Source organism: Ornithorhynchus anatinus, chromosome 14, assembly GCF_004115215.2.
Source record: "Ornithorhynchus anatinus isolate Pmale09 chromosome 14, mOrnAna1.pri.v4, whole genome shotgun sequence".
Taxonomy (NCBI): Eukaryota; Metazoa; Chordata; class Mammalia; order Monotremata; family Ornithorhynchidae; genus Ornithorhynchus; species Ornithorhynchus anatinus.
The window spans coordinates 36,880,959-36,901,807 of NC_041741.1; the positions used below are offsets into that span (position 1 = coordinate 36,880,959).

Consider the following 20,849-nt stretch of genomic DNA (forward strand, 5'->3'; position numbering starts at 1 on the left):
CCCAACTAACGAAGGAATGGAAGTGAAAATATTCACTGAAAAAATCAAGTCTGACAGAAATTCTTATTATGTTGTGGATTGAGTAGGGCCGTTTCAGGTCCCCACCAGGAGAGAGGACATCTGGACTGTGAGATCCCTGGGCAAAAGGCCAACTCAGGAAGTAGGCCCAGGATTTCCAAGAGTTATTTTCCTAATTTAACGTTTGGAGATTTTGCCCATGGGGATCATTTTATTCTTGGAGATTCCCTATAGAGTGATGCCTTTGCAGGGAAAATCCCCAAGAATTAAAGTTCCAGGCAAACCATAGGAAGTCCCAGATCTCTTCTCCATTGAGTTCATCCCATTGCAGGGCTAACAAAGACAAGGTTCCTGCTCACTTGGCAAGGATATCAATCAAAGGTATTTATTGAGCACTTACTCTATGCAGGGCACTGTACTAAGTGCTTGATATGTCAGGACTTTGAATAAGGCCAACTAAGAAGCCACTAGTCTTTGGCTTCAAGGCATACTGGTCAGTCAGCTCCAAGGTTAATCCTGTTGGTGCCACCTGACAAAATTGAGCTGGGCACTCCTAGAGGAAGATGAGGGTAGAGAAGCAGCATGTGGCCTAGTGGATAGAGCATGGGCCTGGGAGTCAGAAGGACCTGGGTTCTAATCCCGGCTCCACCACTTGTTCACAGTGTGATCTTGGGCAATTCACTTAACTGCTCCATGCCTCAGTTACCTCATCTGTAAAATGGGGATTAAGACTGTGAGCCCCAGGTGGGACAGGAACTGTGTCCAACCTGATTAGCTTAAATCTACCACAGCGTTTAGAACAGCGCTGGACACACGGTAAGCGCTTAACATATACCATCATTATGTCGAGCCAATACCATTTCCCAAGCTGGCTGCCACTCAATTACATCAAACATAAAAAGATAGTGGTGACACTTCAGAATGGGATCAGCGATCACAATAGTCTGCAGAGTGGACACATTTTATTGTTATGATTACTGGTATTAAGGTATTTTTTAAAGGCTTACTATGTGGCAAGCACTGTTCTAAGCGCTGGGATGGATACACAGTCCCCTGTCTCACAGCGGGCTTAGGAAATACCACTAGAGGAATGACTTCATATCAGTTAGTTAAGCTAAAGCTAAACTAGCTATATCCGCGTTTTCAGTCAATTTGGAAGTTACCTTAATTGAAACAACCCTCTTTGAGGGAGCCATTCCAACAAGCTGTAGAGAGTCATTTGCAACTCCCCAGAAACCACAGCATCGCCTACATGATCCCGTCAAAGTTTACCTCCGCACCTTATAACTTCAGTTAGGCAAAAATGAATTCCTTCTCCTTCAAAATAACAACGAAAATACTGCCACAGCTAATAGATTGGTCATAGCAGTTGTTTTTTGTTAAAGATAATCAAAAGAGATACTGTAGCAATTTGACCTCCTATTGGTCCAGTGCAAAGAGCAATTCTCTAGAAATCAGAAGACCTGAGTTCTAGTCCCAGTCTGCCCATAGCTGGCTAATGTACGTGAAGATTTATGTGCTCTCACAATAAGGACAATAATGCTATTAATAATATTTCCTAAGCACTCTCTCTATCCCAAGAATTGTGTGCTAAGAACTGGGGTACATACCTGGCCCACATGGGGCTCATAGTTTTAGAGGATGGAGAAAAGATATTTTATCCCCATTTTACAGATGACGAAAGGAGGCCCAAGAGAAGTTTAGTGACCGGCCCTAGGAAGCACAGCAGGCAAGTGGTGGAGATGGAAACAAAACCTAGGACTCCTGACTCCCAATTCTATGCTCATTTCAGTAGGACATGCTGTTTGCCCCTTTGGAATGTGCTGCCCTCCTGCTCTTCTACTGACTAGATGCACTCGGGCCTCCAGCACGGAGAACAGAGAGTGTAAATGGTATTAGGCAAGCCGGTGCCACTATAAATAATTCCTACGCACAAGTCTTGGTCCAGAAGCCTTAGGACTGAGGTCATCTGTGTTTCCTGATGGGAGGATCCATAAACATCACTTTGCAGATAAGAATTTTGCTCATGTTTTCCCATTAGGAGGATGATACTTTTAAACCTATTTCTTGTGAAAGTAGGAGCCAAAACTTGTAGTGGATTTAAATGATGAAGTATTTCAGATGTTTCCTCTTGGCAAATTCTAGGCTTTGAATAAATGCTTTTAAAAAACTGCACTTGAAATACACGCTGGAGAAAAGAATTACTGGGAGCTATGCCACTAAATGAAAGAAATATACACATTTTCTGTAGAACATGCAGTGTTCACTCCACCCCATTTGTACCTAAATGCTGAATTTACCGTGACTTACAAATGCCTTATAATCACACGACTGGAAGATGAGTTTCTCTGGGTGATGCTGCCAGTACTGGACAGGCGTTGAGGCTGTGGCTTCGTTGGGTGGTCGCAAGGTAATCGAAGGCTCTCCCCAGTCTCCTGTCTAAAAATCATATTTAATCTCAAAGGAGTATAAGAAGCAGACAAGATTTTACTATGAGTCTATTTTATGAGCATGCCTAGGAATGTGTATATTTTTCATTTGAGAAAGGGCCAAGATATATATAGACACACAAATATATATATTTACTCTACATGTGTTTTTATATTATATATATACCTACACATATTATTTGTAACACATTTCTATTTTCTACTTAGATAGTAGACTGACGTGAATTCTAATTGTAGAATAAAAATTTTAATGCTTGAAACTTTTTAAAAAATGTACAAGTTAAGCTTAAACTACAATAAGTTTTACGCTTAAATTATAACAAGTTTACTGCGTCATGAAGACATCTGTAAACCTACAGACAAGTTTCACCAATAGGGAAGAACTTTTCCATTACATTGAAAACTTTTCTTTGAAATTCAAGTTGAATAAAAATTGAACAAAAATCTAATTAACAAGATTATTTAAGCTGCACTCATGGATTTCAACAGTATTTGCCCAATTTAAATACTGATCATTGAGATCACCAAACATCCAGAAAAATAGTGAAAAGCAAGTGCTAAATACTGTTTAAATACTTTCATTTCTTTAGAGAAAAGATGCTATTTATATTTACCCAGGATTCTTGAAGTGTATTTTGATGTAACAGTTGGTTTCTCAAATCTTAATAATATAACAGTACTATTATTGAGGACTTGCAACGGAATCTTCTCTTGGAAAGTTAGCATGAAAATTACAAGTTAAAAAGTAAAACTGACCATATACGCCTAAGTAAGCATATAAGGGTATAAATTCATTTATATCAGTCTTTAGGCATACATTTATATATGTTCACACATACACTGTATTGCCTTTCATATGTTTAATGCTTATTTGTCTTAACTTGTTGAAGTGACTGAATCACATTCAAATGCCTGGGTCTGAATTTCCTCTTTTTCTCCCTCAGTGTATTTCTACAATTTCTCAGGTGATTTAGATTATTTTCATTTGTATTTCTTCTATTTCAGAGAGGTATAATTCAAATTAGATATTTTGGGCCAGACCCAATGAAACAGTCAACATCATCCAACCTGGACCTATAGATTTATCGCATATTGGTCCAAGTTTTGGATCTTGCATATTCCAAAATATACCTATACACAGTAAAACACAGCATTCAAGTTTCTATCCATAATGGATTCTTTTTTTATTACTATTTTCAATTCCTTATGCATTTCATGTTCAATTTCTAACTCCTGATCACACTGTGTTTGTTTGCCCTTTCATTTTTCATTAGTACATTCTATCATCTCTATATCCTCATCCTTTTAAATTTCCAATGAACATGCTTATTTGGTTTGTTATCCTGATACTTTTCACCTGTTTCCCTATAAATATTTCATTTGGCATTTCTCCTCTGTTTTCTGACTCATTTATGACTCATTCTGGCTTTAAGGAGACTTTTTTTCTATATAAGAATTTTCAAACCACAAAAGCATTTATTCTCTGACTGCAATAATCCTCAAGATTACATTTTCCACTCTCCTCGTCTTCCTCCTCCTCTCTCATTCCTACCCCGAAAATCATCTTTTGAGAAAATTATTTTGGCTTAATTTGTATTTCAATTGGCATTGAATCATTTTGGCTAAAAATTGCTTAAAATTTTAAGCACAGGCTATTAGACAGGTAAACACATTTTTGAAAACATAGTACAAATTTCAGGACAATAAGAATGAGCATTAAGAATTCTAAAGAACCACTTCACACTAATTATGTTGGTTAAACCACAACATAATAAACAAGTACAACACATTTAGTTGCACGGGGAACACTGTAACGGAACAATACTAGTTACACGAAACGATACAGAAGGAGAATTAGGCCAGCACCAATACCAATGCTTGACTCTGCTGAAGTGGAAACTCAAAGCAAGCACCGAAGTAAGGACCCAGTTCTATCAATGGGCAATCAAATCAAGGAAGAGCTATGCGGAATTCAACCAGTAGCTTTCCGGGCTAGATGAGCCTATTCATTCACACATGACAAAGTTTATGGAGTACTGGGGACAAGGAGCATTTAGACATCATGCAATGCAAATGATATGCAAGTTGGCAGCTATGCTTTTTTGTTTCCTCCGCTGGGCCACCGTTTGCGATAGAAGAGCAGAGCTGAAATCCATACACTTAAAGCAGACCTGCGGCCAAACATGGCTCCAAATGTAAATATCATAAAGACAAGTAGAGCAGCCCTTAAGGAATAGCAAGCACCATCATTCAAATTCATATCCGCATATGAAATCACTCTAGTATGTTCGTCCAGGGGTCATTTGGAGAAATCAGTGGCCGTGGCACATCTTTAGACCTCATTTAGAGTAGGGTAGCAGTATTCTTAGCAGCTCCAATCAATGTAATCTTGCCAAGGAGTCATACACCTACATACAATCCACGATTTAATCGAATGGGATGGCCCAGGAAGTCAGACCTTTGATCCATACAGGCAAAAGGGCCTGGGAAATGCACTCAGCTTCAGCGCTGGGCCATAGAATGAAAAATTCCCTATAGTGGATAAACCTGTATTCCTGAAATCAAAAATTCAGTGCTTCTCCTGAAATATATTTTCAACAGACTAAAAGAAAAATGGGGTCTTGGGAGCCAGAGCTAAGAGGCAAGGAACTTTTTTCTTCCAGATACTCTTGGACCCTTAACAAACACTTGGAAACCTCTTTCTTTCAAACATTGATTCCTGCATATTAACCTGTTGTACAGTAAGGCCCAATGATTATATGAACCATTTACTGACCTCATAGAATTTGTCCTGAATCCTGCTTTTAATTGAGATTTTAACAGAGAAGCAGCGTGGCTTACCGGAAAGAGAGTGGGCTTGGAAGTCAGAGAACTTGGGTTCTAATCACACCTCCGCCGCCACTTGTCAGCTGTGTGAGTCTGGGCAAGTCACTTTACTTCTCTGTGCCTCAGTTACCTCATCTGTACAATGGGGATTAAGACTACGAGCCCCACGTGGGACAACCTGATAACCTTGTATCTATCCCGGTGCTTAAAACAGTGCTTGGCACATAGTAAGCACTTAACAAATACCAACATTATTAACAACGTGCTTTGGTTAGAATGGGATGGCAGGTGTAAAATTGCTCTCACAACAACATGAGCCTGTCTGGATACAGCACGAGGGTCATTTTGAATAATCACAGGAAAAAAATCTGTGAATTATAGTCTTTCCCTATCTGTGTCCTACTTTATTCTTGCTATTCAGATTAACATTTTTCCTTTTATTGTTTTGTGACTCCCTTTATTCCTTGCTTTCGATATATTTCCCTGTATTTAGATGCCCATTTCTATAAAGACTGTTTTTTTTTTTTAAAAAAGCGTATTTAAGCCTAAAGAACTTCTGAGTTTAGTTTAATTGTGCTTATAATAAGCATCTTTCTACTAACAGAAAATTTTCCAAAAGAGAGAATTCACTCTCATATGCTGGTGTAGTATGGAAAATGTTTACGGTCCCACATTAGTCTGTAGGGTACAAAAATGTAATTATTAATTAGAACTTAATTATTAAGTGGCAGATCCAGGATTCGAACCCATGACCTCTGGCTCACAAGCCCGGACTCTTTCCACTGAGCCACGCAGAATCTGAGCTATGGCAGACTTGAGTGTTATCTCCCAATGTTTTTTAATATGTCTGGAGGTATTTTATCCCATGTGATTCATAAATTGATTTCAAAATCAATATAAATGGATGGAAGCTGAATTAATTTCCCTTAAAACCATTTAGATTAAAATAGTCTAAAATGAAGCAAAGATAATGTACAAATTATTGATGGAACTGTCGAAGATGAAACGACTAAAGTTAGATAAACTTGAGATACACTAATCCTGAAGTTTGCTCTCAAATGTAGCATTCCAGGTTTTCTTGGAACTAGCTCTTATTTAATCCAGTGTGGATTAGGTCGTATGTTACTTCAGCACTGAAGATTGTGCCTGGAAGAGAGTAAGCACTTAACAAATGTTCGACCTAATTGATTGGAACGTACCCCAAACGCTTAGAACAGTGTTTGACACATAGTAAGCATTTAACAATTGCCACAAAACAAACAATAACTGTTTCCAAGGAAAGGTTTTCCCTGCATAATTCACAAAAGGTGGGGGTTGCTCTTTATTGGCCTGTTAATGCACTAGAGTCTTGAGCTAAATTCCAGCACAGAAAAATCTCATGTAGGCCTGCCCTGAAGGAAGGCAAATCTGTAGATAGTATCATAATTGTACATATTAAATTCTATTCTAAATGCCCAGGCACCTTGGGTGGGAAATATTTGAGGTATTCCAATAATCATCTTCCTGAAATGAAATAAAAGTACAAGAGATCTGCAAATAATTACAGACCACAATTACAGATTATTTTTCCTTAATGAAAAGTAAGGTGCAAAAACTTAAAATACTCTTCTGTGATTAGAACTTAATTGATCTTTGTTTCGGCAGTAGCATTTTCAATTTTGTTTTGAGACTGTGTCCTCCTACCTACTTGTAAATTTAGACCCAGGTACTAACAACCAGTATACTTTCTCTTTCTAGAAGAATCACCAGAACTTTAATCCTAAACGTTTTAAAATGAATTTTATGATAATTTCGATTACAGTATTTTACTCTCAATTTTTCCTGACCATGATCTTCACAAGTATATAAACGTGACTATAAGTCTTTTGGTTAATGCTGAGGCTTCCAAGAATGTGTCATTATAGTTGTGCAAATATTTAATGTGAATATATGATAAACACAGGTAAATAAACATATACAGAATCGTGTGTATGTGCCGCTTTAGAGGAACACTAAAATGCTTAATGGGGTAACTGTCCTCTAGACAGGCTGGGCTGGGAATGTTTCTACCAACTCTGTTACCCTGTACTCCCTCAAGTACTTAGCATTATCCCAAGTGTTAACTACAATGCTCTGCACACAGTAAACACTCAATGTATACCACTGAGTGATATTGTGAAATTACCTTTAGAGCTGAAGAACACTGATGGTTGGTTTTGAAGACCTAAAGATAGATTTAGTTGAGAAAGCTTTGAGGAACTATGCAGCCACTGCTGTCAAACTGGTCTCTCATGGAAAAGTATGTACCAGTTAGTGATATTGTAGCTTATAATATTGTATACACCACAGCTCCCAGAGGCCAGCACCCTGCCCCGATGAAGGATTCATGCCACAGAAGAGGTCAGTGTGCCCACACAGCACATGGAGAGAAGGCCTCCCAAGACATTTTATTCATCAAGTTCAGTGATTCTCAACCAAGATGTTCAGATAACTTGATGGGCCCCTGACTAGGATTGCCACCATGTCACCTCTTGAAGTCCAAAAAGAGCTCAGGAATGGTCGACTCAACCTGGGAAGGCACCAATTGGAGGGAGGGCTTGGAAAAGAGCGGGAAAGGAGCCAGGTGGGCTTCAGAAGCAGCTGGATGCCGCTCTGATCTACAGCTAGACTAAATTTCACCCCATCCTGAGAATGTGCCAGAATGAAGTCCAAACTCATGAATTTAGAAACCCAGATATTTCAGAATAGAGCAGAGGATTTACTTGTCCTCTTTGGAGACCAGAATCTGCACTCTAATTTCTCTCTAGTGACTCTAGTCAAAATCTGGAGCGGTGGCAACCATAGCCTTGACCCACCTGTGCCAAAAATATTTATGAAATGGGAAAACATTCAGAAGGATGCAGGCATAAACTTTTGAAAATTAAAAAGAATTAAGAAAGTGAGCAGCTTGGATTTTAAGCAGAAAGGAATTCCTCAATTTTTTAAAAAAGGGGGGTAGGGCAGGACTGAAAGCATTCTGAAGTGAAGTAACCCAGAGTGAAACGAGGGGCAAATCACAGAGATTCCGGAAATCTGCTAAATCTTTAAAAAAAAAAAGTTTAGAACCACATTGCAGCTATGTTATTGCCCATCCATGCCACCCCACTTTGACTTTTTAATCAACTGCACAAAACTAAGGCTTTATGCAGGTTACCATGCAAATCATACTCAAATAAAGACTTGTTCACATCTCAACAGCATAACTCTCAGGCAGTTAGGCAAAAGCGTTGACATGGGAACGCAGACACAGGAAGAAGTAATATGAAAGAGCCGGAACTGCACAGATATGTAACAATTTACCCTCTGCCTTTTCTCTGAAAAAGCAAGCCAACACAAACATCTGAAATGATAGTCAAAACCGACAGAGGACACGTTTTAACCGAAGACTTTAGACTCAAGAATACCCTTGACTCGGACAAATTTTTCAACATCAACTAATCACAAACCACGAAAAATGAATGGACAGATAAGTAATCCAGTTGTTTTGCAATGCTAGCACACAGCCCCTTTATATAAATTTAACTACTGATGACACTACAGCATAACATATAAACTGTAATTATTTTTAAAAAGACAACAGAACCATAGAAATCTCTTACATTATGAACCTGATGGATCGCTGAGAAAGGAAATCCAGCATTCTGGTTCGTCCAAATTTCACAGACAGACGACTGCTAATATAAACAGAAAACTACATCTCATCTTGTAAATATTAAAGCACATTTCTATCAAAAAGCAGAATCAAGAACTCAAACAAAACTACTGAGAATCACATTTTCAAAAATGACACTGAAAATGCTACAAATTACAAATTCAAAGTCATTTTGCTTATCAATATGGAGGCACAGGCTGAATAAAATATTTGGATACTTTGCATAGATAACTAATCAAAACATAATAAAATTATATAACCAGCTGAAGCAAAATTCAATGTATCCTACCATTTGATCATAGTCACGAATAGCTAGGTGATTGATTCTAGCTTGTTAAAGTGATAGATCAGAAGAGTGGTCACAGATTATAGGCAATAACCAACAAACTGTTCATAATTACTCCATTTGACAAACATACTCTCCCTTCTACATCTATCCAGTGGCAGGAAGAAATCATCCAACTCAAGTTACACGTCACTTAAACTGTAGAGAAACACACAGTGCCTCTTCAGACCATCTTCAGATACTGATTTCTGTGAACTCCACTGTTCCCCGGCAGACGTTGCGACATCACACAAAATCTAAGATCAGGTTTCATGGTTGCCAAGCAACTAAAAATTTACCAAGCACCATAATTGTTCAGAGCATTCTGCTTCAATAATAACAAAAGCATTATAAAGATGAGTAATGGAACCTCAAGATCTAGCTAGATATTGGGTAATGAGGCACAACATCAATAACTGAATTAAAGAAAGGCAAGGTATAGTTCAATAACAAAAGAGCACTGGGAATTTAAGATTTTGCTTTCAAACATCTAGAATCCATTCAGATAGACATCTCTGCACGACCCTTTATGCTGCCTTACCTTTTAGAGTCTGAAATCTAGATGCCTTGCTGGGCGACAGACTGGAAAATGACTACCTTGCCCGCTATTGGCAAAGTAGATCAGCTCCCTGGGGGTTGACCAAAAGGCACCTCCAGACTAGCTGCTAGTGAACCAATACCTCTAATATCAGTTTAACCATCTCTGAAAATCTTATTCTGTTTCCCAATTTCTCCTCTTGTACTAATGACTGTACAAGATCTCTAATCTGGGAAGATGCGTCCTAGGTGCAAAGCCTGTAGTAAGCGCTGGGGTAAATACAAAATAATCAGATTGGACACAATCCCTGACTCATATGGTATTTGCAGTCTTTGAAGGGGAGAACAGGTATTAAATCCCCATTTTACAGATGAGGAAACAGAGGCACAGAGATGTTAAGTGACTTGCCCAAAGTCAAGCAGAATCACGGACTAGTGGAAAGAGCACACACATGGGAGTCAGAGGACCTGGGCTGTAATCCCAGCTCTGCCAAATGCTTGCTACGTGACCTTGGACGAGTCCTTAACTTCTCTGGGCTTCCGTTACCTCATCTGTAAAATGATGATTAAATCCTCCTCTCTGTAACTTGGAGTAGGAGCCGTCCGTGGGCCAGGGACTGTGTCCGACCTGATTAACCTCTATCTACCCCAGCGCTTAGAACGGTGCCCGACACACAGTAAGTGCCTAACAAATACCCCAAAACCCAACCCCAAATCACCCCCGGGGAAAAAAAACCCACAGTAGACAAGTTGTGGAGGCAGGATTAGAACCTCCCAGGGCCTGGGCTCCTTCCACTAGACCATGCTGCTCTTGTTTAGTTCTGCTGTTGATCCAGGGGAAAGAGAACTGCAAGGGAAATCAGGAGACCTGGGTTTTACATCTGGTTCCACCTAGAGCTGTCTGATGTGGGCAAAGATTGCTCGGGCACTCTGGAATGTGCTGCACGCCTGCCTGTTTACTCACTCACTGCAACTGATGTCCCAGCAGGAACACCACTGGCAGGAATGAAAGACTGCGAATGGAACTGCTTAAACCACCAGCTCAATCATTAATTTCTCTGTGCAAGTTCTCAGTGCTGAGAGTCATCCATCGCTGCAGAAGGGAGACTCCAACAGCTTAATTATTCCTTGGGGGGGGGGGAGCCAGGGAGAATGTCAATTCTCCACACCACTTGTCCTAGACTCCAAAACCTCTTGCAGATTAAACTGAACTCTGCTTCTTCAGCAAGCTTCTAAGCAAGGGAGCTTGCCTGAAATGTTCTCCTCTTCTATCTATCCTGCTGCTGTTTCTGTCTTAAGAGACAACCTCTCTACTACCTGCTGACAGCACGGAGGTTCAGACTGTATATTCTACTTAAGGAACTGTTTTTGAAATCTTTTGGGAATAAGATTTGAGCCAAATAATGATATTCGTGGTATTAATATGTGTCTCCTATATGTCAAGCACTGTACTAAGCACTGGAGTGGAGACAAGATAATCAGGTTGGACACAGACCTTGTCCCACATGGGAGAAGAGTTGAATCCCCATTTTAAAGATAAGGAAACTAGGATTCGGGGAAGTTAGGTGACTTGCCCAAGGTTACACAGGAGGCAACTGACAGAGATGGAAATACAAAAAAACCCAGATCCTTCGACTCTCAAGCCCAAGTTCTTTCCATTAGTCCAGCCTACTTCACTCAAACAATTTCCATCTCAGACAACACCCCGCTTAAAGCAGTAGGAGAGACAGGCTGTTCGTGTTGGGAGCAACTTCAAGTGATAGCAGTTAAGAATTAGGTCTTTTTTCCCCAAAATAGTCATAGATAAAAGCCCTTCCAGGCCTACTACAGCTACACAGAGAGGAAAATCATTTCCTACTGCCTATACTTTATATAGGATATATATTTTCCCTTGAGAATATTCTCTGCCTTCTCAAACAATAATACATGCCACAGCCCTGCATTCTGATGCCTAGTGTGACACTAATTTAGCTTTGCCTTGTTTTATAAAATGAAAACAGCAACATTCGTGCCATGAGAAGAGTTAATAAACCAGTTGTTAATCAATTAACCTACACAATCTTCTGAACCACGTTGATTCTAAGGAGACTTTGGGCCAAGGCCCAAATCTGCTTTTCTATATATAAGTAATTAAGCCCTGGATTAAAGACCTTTGTCGTTACTTTTTGTTGCTTTGTTCTCAATGACATTGAATTAAGTTGGTTAATCATGCCATGTGAACACTATAAGTCTCACCACTTTGAATAAAAGAGCAGTTAAGTTTGAAAATCAGAGTGGAGTATCTGATCGTTAAGGCTAATTCACTTGGACTCTTATTTCCCTCCCTAACCTTCTGAGGAAACAGAAATACCAAAGTTTGCTGAGATTAGGTAGTAAGGAGGACAACAATATTTGGCCAGGAGCTCTCCCACTCTAAGGGACTACAGAGTCTTTGAAGGGGTGGCCCAATGGCTAATTCCCCCCTTTTCCCATCAGGCAGTGTAGGAGAGGAAGTCTGCACTGTTAGGAAAACTGACTGCATGAACAAAGCAATCCAGACTAGAACAGTGATGGCACAATTAAAAAGATTTTTGGTGTTGTTGCTTCTGATTTGTTTATTTAGACAATTATTTTATCTCTATCTTTCCTTCCCTATCTTTGTCTGTGGGTCAGGAACCATATCTGAATGAATGTCCACATATTCTTCCCTGCACTTAGGTACAGTGTTTTGTACATCATTAGCACTTGTTATAATATTGTTGTATTGTAGATTATAATTTGAGAACTTATAAGAAATGCCACACTTGATCAGATAAGTATTACAAATGAGAAAATTTCACATCCTTTGGAGATGGTTCCAAGTATAAATGCTGCTGAAACTGAATAACACCTGAATTACTTCGCATTTCCTTCCCTTTGGAGAGGTTAATATTGATTTGCAAGGCTGACCTCCAAAAGGGTTTTTAAAAACCAAATGGAGTTCAAGTAGTTTAAAAACTATTTGAATGTCTTGTTTGGTTTAAATATTTCTAACCAGGCCATTTCGTAACGAGGAGGAAAAAAATCCTTATTTGAAAGAGCCTATCATTTTTCATCAAATCTAAGTGAATACAACAAAGAGTATTTTCTTAAAGGTTCCAGAAGGACAAAAAATTAAAGCTACAGGGAACTTCGCATCATGGAAACCTGGAAATACAGCCTCAGGGGGGAAAGTGAAATTTTCAGAAGAGAGGCTAATCGGTGCTTTGTGAATAAAATGGGTTTATATCAAGCCCACTCCAAGATAATTTTCTCTTGATTGTGTTTTCCTTTGTGTTAGTGGCTGACAAGAGCTTGAAGATGAGAAAGAGCGAAAGGAGAGAAACGGTTGTATACCAATTTTCAGAGTGAATTTCTGAAAGCTTTTTAACATCCGAGTCACATTTGAGGAACTAAATGTCCAAATTTTCTCTTTGGATAGGGGTACCGCTCACCGCTTGGGGGGATTTTAATTTTAACCTTTTATGAAATCCTGGGAATCAAGTGGGATGAGAAGTTACATCTTCAGTGAAAGATGTGATTTGGAGAGAAGGAGATAGCTTGCTAAAATAGCAACTGATGTTAGAAAATCATAGAAAGAGGAGTGGGTAGAGTGTGAATTGAGAGGCAAAATGTTAAAAAATTCCAATCTATTCACCACAATTAAATATTTCATTTCTGTCACACTCATTTATTGAACTTCAAAATAACTCTTGAAAAAGCCTTAGGTTTAACTGTCTAACCAATTTCTTTAAAAATACCCAACAAACCAAAAGCCTTTTTCTTTTTGTTAGATTTCTATGACACCTTTCGCCAATGATCTAAAGGTGTTGAACAAAGGACTTTACAAAATCAAACATTAAACAATTTAAAACAGGGGAACCAGGAGAGAGAACAGGATGGGAAAAATAGGAGGAGGCAAGGAGGTGATTAGAAGAGCAGGGAACAGCAAACTCGAGCCCCAGGGAGAAGGTATCAGTCAAAGGCTCTGAACAAATCCTGCAGGCTCTCATCAGCTGAAGACTCTCTGAGGCTTTCGAAGAAGCTGCTGATTCATTTTTCACGGCTGGGAGAGGACCAGATGATAGGATCCCTCCCCACCAACCCCTTTGGTAATCCCGGCATTCAGCTGAGCGGAGCTCTAATCTGCAATTCTCTCAGTTGTGTCACGGTGAGCATTTCCTACGGTCATGGGGCTGCTGTATGTTTGTACAGACGGATGCATCAAATACACACATACAGATATATTACTGCTTATCTAATCTTTCTTTCTGTTTAGAGAAACGTTAGTATAATATACGAGGTTCCACACCAAGAATCTTTGAAAGTGTCAATGGAACCAGTTAATCTTTGCCTCACAGGAAGAGAATATCTTTATTATAAGAGGGGAAGAAATGAAGACTTTGATGATTAGAGGAATGATAGCAGCTCCCAGGAAGGACAACCAATGAATCGTATTTATTGAGCACTTAATGTGAAAGAGCCTTGAGGGACTTCCACAGTTAGGGGTGGGAGGCGGAGGAGGAGCCTTTGAAGAGACTGAGAATGAGCATCCAGAGAAATAGGAGAATGAAGAGAGGACAGTGTCAGATCATATTTTTTGAGCACTTACAGTTTGCAGAGCTCTGTACTAAGCACTAGGAAGAGAACAAGCCAACAGAGTTGGCAGACACATTCCCTGCCACAACAAGCTCCCAGTCTAGAGGGGAAGACAGAGACGTTAATAGAGGGTTAATGTTTCCAGAAGTTGGGGGTGGTCCACGTTGTCGAAAGCAGCTGACATGCTGAGGAGAATTAAGGTGGAAGAGAGGCCTTTGGATTTGGCAAGAGTGAGGTCATTGGTGACCTTTGAGAGGGCAGTTTCCATGGAGTGAAAGGGGAGGAAGCCAGAATGGAAGGGGATCAAAGAGAGAATTGGAAGAGAGGAAGTGGAGGCAGAGGATGTAGATAACTCACTGAAGGAGTTTGGAGAGGAATGGTAGGAGGATAGGGCGATAAGTGGATGGAGCGGACTGGGGAGCAGGTTTAAATGGATGCTGATGGATATTGACTCTTTATGTGAGTCAGGGACACCTACTGCCAATCGGTCAGCACAGGGCCCAGATCCAAGACTTTAGGAATAGAACTGCTGGATTATTTAGTTCAGTGGCTATCAGGATGGATTACGGGTTTCAGAGGGGGTGTACGAAAGGATTCTCCTGCTTGAGATGAAAAGAGAGGTAGGAATTTGATAGAGATGAATGTCCGGCTGCACAGTTGGCCTAAAGAGAGTAGTTGGACAACAATGTGATTTACAAGGAAGAGGCCCTCCTGAGCCCTGGCAGACCCTCCCCAGAAAGAAAGGGAAGGGTATCACTGGGTGTCTACATAGCAAGTCAGACTTTAAACTTAGGTTGGTGGTCATGCATCAGCTGAAAAGTTGGGTTGCCTCCATCCTGGAGACTCTTAGTAGAGCTTTCACATGCCAGTAGTGGAGGCTGGATCAGATGACAGCCACCCTATCTGGCTCTAAAGACGGGCCCTGTGATCCCCTTAGCATCACAAATTCAAGTCCTTAAGTGCACAGAATGTGACAAGGGGTGTAAGTCTTGCATTGGACTTATCAACCACAATAGTCCACAACAATAAAATCTATTTCTCTTCTAATCACTTCTCCCCTCCACAACATACATGTATCACTGTTTGACAAAACCCAAACATATGCCCTCTGCAGTGTCTTCTTGAAGCTCCTGCAGTCTGACTCTCTCCAGATCCCTCTGCCATTCCTTGGAGAGAGTAAAAGGGCAGATTCTGATTGGTGAGTACTCCTGGGGCAAGTGCAGGACCTCTAATCATCAATCATATTACAGTGATATAGATGAGTCTTTGATCAAGTTTTCAGAATTTTCTCAAGGTTAAGATATAATAAAGTAGACTCCTGAAAACCTCAATGGGGTGATGGGTTAAATATACATTTGATTCTGCTTCTCAGAAAGAACTATTTAACTTTTTCCTCTGACCAAGAGGAGCTGAATTGAATTAGGAACTAAATCTCTGTAGAGATATCTTGCTATTGAACAAAACTCCAATATTTGAAGATATCTTCAACTTGAAAAATGATATTACTAGACATGATAGGGAATAGCCTGCTGTAACTGATGCTCTCTGAGGAAACTGCTCATTACTAAACCAGTTAGCTAAAGCCTACAGTATCTCAGAAGCAAAGGGAAAATATTAAAAGGTCCGAGTAAGAGTTTGTTGGTTTATAGGACCAAATAATATTAAGTGACAAGTACTCTTAGTAATATAAATCTACAGGGCCCTATATTTGACTATATCCACAAAATCTACCAAGTAGTTATAAAACAAATAATATTAACAAAATTAACTACATGTCTTTACATCTAAAACATAAACAATTACAGAAATCAGATCAATTGGTAGAGAAGCAACTAGGTGCTTTTGTTTTGATTTTTTTCACTTCAATTGTACTGCCAATCTAATTCCCCAAATTACTTGACATTGACTCTCGCTTTTTGAAGAACAGTGAGTGCTAAAAGAATGTAACCATGACAGGCCCCAACAATCCCCTTTATCCTCCAAGGTTTTTCTGGCAAGACTAGCTTGATGCCTGCTATTCTTTCTGATATGTGCACTGAACATATTCTTCCATTAGAGAGCTACAATCTGATTGTCTACCTAAAGAGCTGGACTTAGGAATAAGATTTCCAAGAAAAAAGTGGAAAAAAAAGTCAAGAAAAAATTTAAACTTTTAGCCTGACATATTTATCTCAAGTCCCTAGGATGACGAGAAGATTTCTGAATCACCAATACAGAATATGAGAAATGGGTTGACCCCTAAAACTATGGTGTAAGTCTAGACAAGTATATTTTTTCATGCCTCAAAATCCTCCTCTGCAAAACTGACCTTTTGAGTAAACTTCTAAGGCACATACATAGAGAACTTTATGCATTTATATCATTTTTAAAAGGCAGCTAAAGCTCACTGGCCTTATTAAGAGTGGTTGCAGCTTGTAACCAAATTATCAACTACATTTGTATCTGGAAATGCAAAACAAAATCATGTTACTTTTAAAATTTCTCACAGCAATACAAATATATATTTAAACCTGAAAGGAATCAAAATCCAGGTTTCCTTCCTACTCATTTCAGCCCTCAGATATCCAGTTTTCAACATTTTTTTTAATACATAACTTGCTTCTTTATCTTATAATGTCTCTCCCTTTGGGTAAATAATTTGAGTAGGGTGAGTGCTATAATGAGTTCTGACAATTCATTTCCTATATGAGAAAAGATAAAAAAAGCTAAAGTTACAGTCCAGCTGACAGTTTGTGGGAAGAAATATACGGCATAAGTACAAAAAGTCAAGGTTACTATTGTAGAATAGAATACTTGTTGCCCCAGAAAAACCGTTTCTTTTTCCACTGTACCTGAGCCATCTGTCTCTCCAGTTTTGATCGGGGAATATCATCGAAATAGTTTTCATTTCTTCTTCTCCTTGCATCCCCCTGCATGATAATATGCGGAACGTCCAGAGAGCCACCAGTGGTGTAAGTGCTTTGGCTAAGTGATGGAGACAGCTGAGGAGGAGTGTGATTACCACTGGGTTCCTAAAGGGAAACACATCATGGAAAAAAAAAACCATAATCGAAAGGTTATTCTTTCATTTCAAAAATGTGAACTCCTGACAGAGTTCAGATTCCAGGGCAGTTTTGAAGCTGACCACCAAGACTTCCTCACGATCCTCCATTTCATTAGTTGCCTGCTGTCATCGAGTCAGCAGTTCTTCTTCTAAGGGCTACATTTGAAAAGACAGAGTGGAAATCATCAAGCCCTTATTTTCTGTAGCCAGCACTCCAGGTAAATGCCTAAGATTTGTTGCCGTCAGTTAAACCCCAACATCTATGCGGAGGAATTAGAAACTGGGTATCCATATGGGGGCTTTGGAGCCCCAAAGACCTGCAACTGCATGTCCATTGCAGTGGCAATAAACATCAGATGGGAACAAGGGTTTTTGGTGCTATTTTATCAGAAGAGATCCGAACTCGAGGTTGAGTGTGACGTGGCATGTGAAACAAGTGTCTACAAAATCCATAGGTCGAATGTAGTAAGGTTATCAGTTTTGGGGAATGGGAAAGGATCTAGCGGATAGGGATCCAAGTAGGAGGGGAAGCAGAGTTACATTTATACTGGGAGGGAGCTCTGGGAGAGAAAGGCTGCAAGAAGGTTTGCCAAAAGCAAGAAGACCATTATATGGGAGGGAAGCTGGGGAGGAATCTGGGGAAGAGGTGGGTTGACCCCTGAAACTATGGTGTAAGTCTAAACAAGTATATTTTTTCATGCCTCAAAATCCTCCTCTGCAAAACTGACCTTTTGAGTAAACTTATAAGGCACATACATAGAGAACTTTATGCATTTATATCATTTTTAAAAGGCAGCTAAAGCTCATTAGCCTTATTAAGAGTGGCTGCAGCTTGTAACCAAATTATCTAGTGGATCTTGTTCTCATGCCTCCCAATGATCCAATAATAATTACAACTGTGGTATTAAGCACTTAGTCTGTGACAAGCACCGTACTAACCACTGGACAAGATACAAGATAATCAGGTCGAAAACAATCCCTATACCAAATGAGGCTCAGGTCTAAGTAGGAGGGAGAACAGGTATTGAATCCCCATTTTACAGATGAGGAAACTGAGATACAGAAGTTAAATGACTCGCCCAAGGCCCACATAGCAGTCAAGTGGCAGAGCTGGGATTAGAATCCATGTCCTCTGATTCCCCGACCCAACTCTATCCACTACGCTATGCTGCTGGTTTGGGCCTTTCAGCTGACTTTTCCCTGTTCTGTTCCTCTTCTGCATCCTACAGCATAGCTTCGGAGACCGGAGATCTCACACCTTCTAAAAAAAAAAGTTAAACTGCTCATTAAAGTTAATTTTCCTTGTGAATTCTATTGCATTTTATTACCAGCTCTATTTTGGAAAAATAGCAGTTTGAAAATGCTCTTTTGCAATGGGAAGTTATTGCCAGAAACTTTTCCCGAGACACTGAAAATGGGATTGTGGGTGCAGAAAACTGACTTTCGTGAACCAAAGCGATGATGCGCATGAGGAAGACACCAGAAACAGCCCTTGATAGCAGTGATCAGCCAGGCTGTACTATACTGCAGTTCTGCAGTTAAAGACCACTAGTCAAAGGACCCCATCTCATGTCTGGGGCCTCCACAGTGGGGGTACGATAGGGGGACACCATGGCAGGAGTGGTAGGAGAGACCACAAGAGAGCCAATTAATACAATACAAAGGAGGAATGGTCGTGGGGTCGGTCGGTTAGGTCATACTGTGCAGAAGCCAGGTCTCTCACTGCCCCTCCCGCTCACCCTCAGACCTTCAAAACCGGACAGAGATTTTCTCTAAATTCTAATAGCTGCAATGTCAATAATCAAGTGTCCACATGCAGGCTTTGGGAACAACAAACCTCCAGTTTTTAAGACTTGTCAAGAGAATGAGACTTTTATCTGGGGTCGGCTCAAGAGAAATGGCTGGGTTCTCTTCATCGACAAGTTCTCATATCGTACAGTACGGTACTTGTACAGGATCAGCGACAAGTTCTAATGCCATACAGTACAGGGCTTGTAAAGGATAATCGGGAAGGACTGATACAAGGTGTTGGACACTTACCCTGAGGGTGATGGACCGTGGCGGTTTCTGGGGAGGATCCTCGTGCAGTCTGTCTCCCAGAGATGCCAAAATACGCTTCCGGTGGCCAATCAAACTGATTTTTAAAACCTAAAACAGAACACGTTTGCTTTGAACATATTTTACTGTGGAAAAAAAACAACAGAAAGAAAACCACAGCATGATGGAGCTCAGAGATACTCGCATTACTACAATAGTTACGTGTGAAAAATGAGCAAGAACGGGAGAAAAAGCAGAGAATAGAATGGTAGGGAATTAAGAAGACTGTGGAAGGCAGAATTGGGAAGCTAAGCAGCTAGCTTCTGAGAAGCAAAGTGGAGTAGAAAACAAGGGAAGCAATGGAAAACAGTGTGGGAGAGTAGCCAGGGAAGAGAGCCAATGAGGAAAGAAAGTGCAGCTGAGTGCTGGTAGATTAGTTGAAGGGAAAACATGAATGAAAAAACTATCTTTGAAATGGAGAGAAAATAGCAATTCTCCAAGATGAGTGGAGATGATAGAGGTGGAGGAGGTACAGGGTAGAGAGCAGGCTAGTAATCAAAATACATGCACCCAAGGGGAGCAGAGGTGGCAGAAAGGGAAATGGAGGACAACCCAGGAGGAAAAATTAGAGGGAGGAAAATAAGAGTTGGTGTGTGCAAAACCTCGAGAAGCATGAAATAGAGAGGGTACCGGGCAACAACAATTGCTGCAGGCACTGCAGAACTGCCCCCAATTCAGTCACATCAGAATACACTAATCCACTGTACAGCAGTTCACATACAATCCCAATAAGTTTAAAAACTACTCGGTAGTCTTATGCCACATCTGGGGGAACTTTTAAGAGAATCCTGTTCTAAGCTTTTGTATTACATTTAGAAAACAATTTAAAAACGTGGCTACAAATACTTTAAACTCAATTTCATTTACCAAAACAGGGCAAATATGAGTTTCGATAATCACTGATTTTGTATTTGTGCTAATTTCAAAATATAAAAAAGAGGGTAAGTGATAAGTGGTCTGTATTCTGTTATGCTTAAGTATTCATGTTCATATCTTCATTTTCAGGTGCTTTCCCTACCTACTTATTGTAATGTTGATCTCCACTACTAGACTATAAGATCCTTGAGGACATGAATCATACCTACTTACTCCCAAGCACTTAGTTCAGTGTTCTGCACACAGTAAGTGCTCAATAAATGCCATCAATTGATTAACTAGCTTTCTGTTACTAATACTAAATAGATGATGCACTGTGTTGAAGGATCTCCCATTTGAAAATCTGAAGGATATTTACTATTGCAGACACATTTTGCTTTTTGAAACATGCAAACACGATGTCACATTCTC

The 20,849-nt window shown here is 39.9% G+C and overlaps 1 protein-coding gene across 11 annotated transcripts in view; it reads right to left on the reverse strand.

Moving 5' to 3' along the window:
* The window catches only part of ANKS1B (ankyrin repeat and sterile alpha motif domain containing 1B), a 587,732-nt gene that overhangs the window by 33,944 nt on the left and 532,939 nt on the right, over positions 1-20,849 (reverse strand). For 5 of the 11 annotated variants that reach the window (XM_029079025.2, XM_007670005.4, XM_029079027.2 and 2 more), the window contains 4 exons: positions 19,506-19,613; positions 17,254-17,433; positions 8,912-8,986; positions 2,329-2,457 (listed from right to left, as the gene is read on the reverse strand). In XM_029079025.2, the coding sequence (XP_028934858.1) occupies positions 2,329-2,457; positions 8,912-8,986; positions 17,254-17,433; positions 19,506-19,613 (492 nt within the window). Of the gene's footprint in view, positions 1-2,328; positions 2,458-8,911; positions 8,987-9,253; positions 9,503-17,253; positions 17,434-19,505; positions 19,614-20,849 lie in introns of those variants that run through there. The other 6 variants (XM_029079024.2, XM_029079028.2, XM_029079029.2 and 3 more) reach the window with 3 other exon arrangements.